The sequence below is a fragment of the Malus domestica genome, chromosome 14, assembly GCF_042453785.1.
Source record: "Malus domestica chromosome 14, GDT2T_hap1".
NCBI classification, from domain to species: Eukaryota; Viridiplantae; Streptophyta; class Magnoliopsida; order Rosales; family Rosaceae; genus Malus; species Malus domestica.
Window position 1 is genome coordinate 29899544 of NC_091674.1, and position 5602 is coordinate 29905145.

At 37.2% G+C, this 5602-nt stretch overlaps 1 protein-coding gene across 1 annotated transcript; it reads left to right on the forward strand.

The window, feature by feature from the left end:
* Positions 1 to 2866: 2866 nt before the first annotated feature.
* Positions 2867 to 5102, forward strand: LOC103424587 (ethylene-responsive transcription factor ERF118-like). The gene is made up of 3 exons (XM_008362679.4): positions 2867 to 2997; positions 3217 to 3420; positions 3640 to 5102. Exon 3 carries the CDS (start codon positions 3830 to 3832, stop codon positions 4853 to 4855), a length of 1026 nt encoding a protein of 341 aa, XP_008360901.2. The 5' UTR covers positions 2867 to 2997; positions 3217 to 3420; positions 3640 to 3829; the 3' UTR covers positions 4856 to 5102.
* Positions 5103 to 5602: the final 500 nt, after the last annotated feature.

A 5602-nucleotide genomic window follows, 5' to 3' on the forward strand; every position in this document is an offset into this window, starting at 1 on the left:
TTAGCTAGAACTGAACATCTGTGTTAGAGTAAAATTGGCAATTTCTAAATAAAACGTCTGAGTCTGTAATGTCTTAGACTAGTGCATGTCTCAATTGTAATTGCCTTAGTCTAAGTATGTCTCTCATGCTTTCGATCACAAAAATAATAAGCGTTTCAGATAAATCCACTCAGGTAAGTTTGTCATGCATTTACATTACATATAGTTTTGGTTCAAATTCATTATTAATTTTTGGCTGCATACGAACTGATTAATTTGGTTATTTTAGTTTGGACTTAACTAACAGCCCATTTAGTTGTTGTGGCTAATTAGGAGATGTTGTGAGCTAAATAAGTTTTATTTGATTAATACTTGGAGCTTATTTGATGTCTATCACATGCTGAGAAAAACGTGGTGATAATCTGGAATTAGTTTGCTAGTCATATTTCTTCCTTTTTCATCTTAATCTTGTAGAGTTTTAAGTCATGTTGACTTCTCCTACTGCAGCCTATTTATAGATGCATTAGATTAGGGTTTTGGCTGCTGCTGCCGCATGCGTTTAATATACAGATTCTGCTTTTCAATTGCGGTCATATACAAGCACTGGTAAAAGAGATTTTGCAGCTTCCTTATTGTGTTAGTCGGCAGCCATGCATTAGGAAGAAAAGAAAATCATATTTTCTTCATTGTTTTTTCAGAGTATTGCTGCATGCGTTAGGTTTTTTACAAGTCATCATCATATCATAATTTTTGCTGCTGCATGTATTAAAACATGCTTTTGTGTTTTGGTTTTTGCTGCATGTTTTAGAATACATACATATATTCTTATATATTGCTGCATGCTCTGAAGGTATGTATTGTAGTTTGCATTTGATGCAGCACCATGCACTGAAAGCATCGTCATTCATATAACAGCAGAAAGTTTGTTTTCCATGTCGGTCAGCAGCCTGTGTTTTTAAAAGAAAAATCATATTTTTCCCGTGAGGTTTATGGTAGAAAAATCAGTTTGTATCCACAAGTGTTTCTTTTAAAGACAAATTTAGTTTTGTTCACTGATTTTTTATTGTGCCTTAATCGAAATCAATTATGAAAATGTGCCTTGTGATTTTCATAATTGATTGATTTTTAAAATTATTTCATTTCATTCATTCTGTATGATCGTGTTAGTATCCTGCAAAGTTCAAGGATGGAGTGATTGACGGTCGCCTTCGAAAGCTGAAGAGAGATCGAGTAGCAAAGCGTAAAGACAAAGCTGCCAGTTAACATGTATGTCTAGTTGATGAGTTTTGTAAGTCTTTTTGTATTTGTTTTTCTCGTAGTGTTTTTTGGCTTGAGAGCCCGAGGATTTTCCCAATGGTGGGTTTTGCCTCGTTAAATCCTACATCTTGTGTGCACATTTTATTTGTTGTTTTTAACTGCATACACGTTGGATAATTTGATATGTGTTGTGAATGTGAAAATTAAATTAAAATTGAATTGAATTTTTAAGTCGGAACTTATTCACCCCCTCTAGGTTAAACTAATACCCATCATAGAACTTTCAATTCTCATGAGAGTCCCTCTTGGCGGTACACTTCTCCCTTGTGAGGCTCGTGCTGCTTGGTCTTGGGACTTCTGTTGTAATTCTTGCCCTAGGGGCTTCTCTTTGTAACTGTTCTACTTCTTGACGCTGTGAACATTGACGCAATGGCCAAGCACCAGCTCATTAGGGACAACCGGACAAGTTCAGGACATAAGAAATAACGCTGGGCATCTTCACTGGGTATAGGTTACCACCCTATATGCAATATGTAATGACTATCACTATCCTCACTTCCGCCGCCACCACCTTACTATGACCATCACCACCTTTCTATGACCATCCCCAGCATACTTACCGTGACCACCGTGATTGCCATGACCTAAACCGACACGCCAACAGGCCATCACCACTGTAACACAACGTCCTACCACCACTATTCTATTGTAGTCGTCGCCACAACCACAGCTGCCTCATGGCCACGGTGGCGACCACATGACTATACTACTCTTGAAAAATCTTTTTGGGCCTACTTTTCCATAGAAAATGGCACCCAACAACAAGAACTAGAACTACTACTACAAAACGCTTCTGCTTTTTCAAAAGCGAAAAAATTCACTGATGTTCGATTGCTTCTTGAAAAATCACATAAAGTACTATCTTCAAGAATTACACAACAAGTATCTTTTTCAAAAACACTTCAAATGTATGTTTTAATTTTAAGCACTTTCAACATTTTCCAATTGATATTTGAAACATTCTGATTCAATTCATTTATCACGAGCATTATTCTAATTCACGTATCTCTCAAATGTATAATGACACATATGAAATCCATGGAAAATACTAGTTCCATTTCAGAATCTGCAATCCATAATAATTGATCTCATTCCTACTCCTTACTTTCTCCTCTCAATTCACGACTTCCCCTGCTCCAAACAAGTAAACAAGTGGAAACTGAAATATAGTGGTAACACTTATTTTTTCGGAAGTGAAGATAATACTTTGGTTTATTTAAAAGGAAAACGAATGAAAATGGCAAAAAAACTTTCAATTTAACGATAAGGACAAAATAAAAAGTAAAATAAATAATAACATGATTAATTTTTTAATAAAAAAATACGATTTTTCGTTAAAATAAACAATATCATAAGATTTTCATTAAAATTTCCTTATTTAAACTTGAAATACCCAAAACATTCCTTAAACGAGCGTTGAAAATGACAAAACAACCTTTTATTAATGGTGGAGGCCCCACTCTTGTCCTACTGCAGGGAAAAGGCTGAATTGTAATTGTGACACAAGCTGTTTCCCAAATCCGTCCTCTTCTCTCCCTCTTAAATGGCTCTTCCCCCAAATTACCATTTCAGTCCCTCCAAAAAAAAAAAAAACAGAGGGTGGGACTGAGGAGAGAGAAAGTAGAGGGAGAGTGACTGGGGCTCGTGTGTGTTCTTCTTCAGAGATAACACCAAGAAAGCAGAATCATCACACCACCTTGAGTAAGAATCAAGCTTTCCCATTACCATTTTGGTTCCATCGAATTTCTTTTTGATTTTTCGTAGATTTTATCTCCCTTTCCTGTAAAATTCTTGAGGCTTTCTTTTGGGTAACAAAAAAGTCTGAATTTTCTCTGCCGTTGATTCCAAATCTTCTGCTTGTTTTTTATTCTGGGATCTTTTTCTGATCTGGGTTTCCGATTTCTTGTGTTATTTCCCCAGATTCTCTCTTGTTTTTGCTCTCTCTGCTTGCATAAATTAAGTTTTTTTTCGAGAAAACAGAGGAGGTTGGCACAGAAGATTTATGTCGTCTAGATTTTATCTATCGACCGGAGCTCCGAAGAAGCTCTCGAAATCTTATCAGTCTCTCTTTTGCATGCACAAACAGATTTCATCTGTTTTTTGCATGCCATTAAGATCACAAAGGTATGTGGGTTTTATTTACTAATTATTAATTTATTACTCTCGTGTTTAATATTATGTGTTTTCAATTTTCAATTTTTATGATATTTAATGTACGAATGAACATCAGTATTTGTGCTTTGTGGAATTTTGTTTGATGGGTTTTTTGTTTTAGGGGTTTTTGATGGGTTTAAGGTCTTTGATTTGTTGTAATTTTGGTTTTCGTTGATGAACTTTGTGCAGGAGTTGCTCTGGAGTGAAGTGCTTTGAGGCATTCAGAATACAATTTTCGATTTCGGTTTCGATTTCTGGACTCGGGTTTTTGAGGGTTTTGGGTTTTTCTTGATATTTTGAGAGAAATTTTCTTTTCTTTTCTTGTTTTTGGGTACAGGGGGTTTAGGGGTTATAGGGGGTTTAGGGGTTTGAGTTCAAAATGCCGGGGATGAAAACCGTAGTCTTGAATCAACATGTGAGCTGGAACAAATTGAAGAAAAAGCAGCCTGCCATGGAAGAGAATGCAGGTTACATGAAGAGAATTCGGATTATATACAATGATCCTGATGCCACCGACTATTCGAGTGAAGATGGTGAGGAGTATGATATTGAGGGAAATCTATTTCAGCATTGTAAGCGCTTTGTTTCGGAGATTTTGGTTGTGGAAACGGAATGTGAATCATCTGCAGGGACCAATGGAGGCAAAATTGGTCATAGGATGGGCTTTGGTGACTCTAAGAAATGTAATAGAGTGCTCCCTAAGGGAGTTCGACGAAGAAAATGGGGAAAATATGCAGCGGAGATTCAAGATCCATTCCAAAGGATTCGAAAATGGCTTGGCACTTTTAATACAGCAGAGGAGGCTGCCGCTGCTTATCAGCAAAAGAAGCGTGAGTTTGAAACCATACAGTCACAGCAAAAGATTAAGAGCCGCCGCAAAAACATTCAATTATCAGATAAGCATGAGTTTGAGAGTTCGCAATTAATGGAGGGAGCCAAGCATGAGCTTCAGGGCGTTCCTTTATCAGAGGAGGGTCAGGATTCATCGTTTTGCCATCCGTCACCATCATCTGTGCTTGAAATATCTGGTTCAGCTTCGCTTAGTTTTGAACTCGAAAAGTTGAAGGAAGAATCTTGTGTGGAAGTTTCTGGGGGAGAAGGCGCTGTGCAGCAACCAGTTTTTGAAGAAGAGGAATCCATTCCAATGTTACCACCATTGGATGTCGAACAGTTGAATTTGGGATGTGACGGCAATTACATGTATTCTAGCTTGGACCAGTTCTTTGATGGCATGTGTGATATTGTTGATGATGGTATGACAGACATAGTTGATTATCCCGTTTGCAACGATAAAAAAGGCGAGGTTATATGTCTTCCCCCACTCGACTCAGATTTTGGTCAGCAGGATTTCTCTTGGATTGATCAGAAACCAGAACAGGTTATGCCCATGAAGTTTTGTAGTTAGGAATTACCAGTAGTTTATCTAGTACAAGTTGCACAATAAAAAGCTCAAGAAATGTTTGAGCAGCGGGTGTTTGAGGTTATCGTTTCCTATGTTCGGAGAGTTCTTGGGTTTTCATTGTGCTTTTCGGGGCCGTCCCAAGATTTTTCCAACTCTCATGACTTAAGAGTGGTAATATGTGTGAGTAAGCTACTATATATTGAACCTTTGTTTCCTCCTTCGCATTTTGTATTAAGTTATTAACGACGAATCATCTGTGTCAAATTATGATTTTCAGGTAAGTAGAAAGGAGGCAGATTGTCTGCCCTCCATTTATGATGCCATTCCTATCCCTTTCTATTTGTACGGTTACGATTAAGCCACGTCAACATTTTATATTCTTATTGCTTTTTATCTTATTATCTTTATAAAAAAATCAATATAAAATGTTGATAAAACTTAATCGTGATCGTACAAATAAAAGATGATGAGAAGGGCACCATAATAAAAGGGCAGACAATCTGCCTCCAGGTAGGAATGACTACGAAATCTTTGTCGATTCTCAAATGTAAAAAGTTGCTTTGCTGTATGTTTAAGCGAAAGACAGCACTAACTTGGCAGACAAAAATCATGAAGAGACAAAAACAGTGGGTTTGGATTAGTGTATAGTGTGTGTCTGAGTAGGCGTGTCGTCGAAGGAGGGCTGCTAATATGGCCTGGAAAGGCGGCTAATTGAGGTTAAGCTGTCACTTTCAATTGATAAACACTTTT

Excerpts from the sequence above, each read along its gene's own strand:
- LOC103424587 (XM_008362679.4), top strand. The coding sequence starts at position 3,830 with ATGCCGGGGATGAAAACCGTAGTCTTGAATCAACATGTGAGCTGGAAC.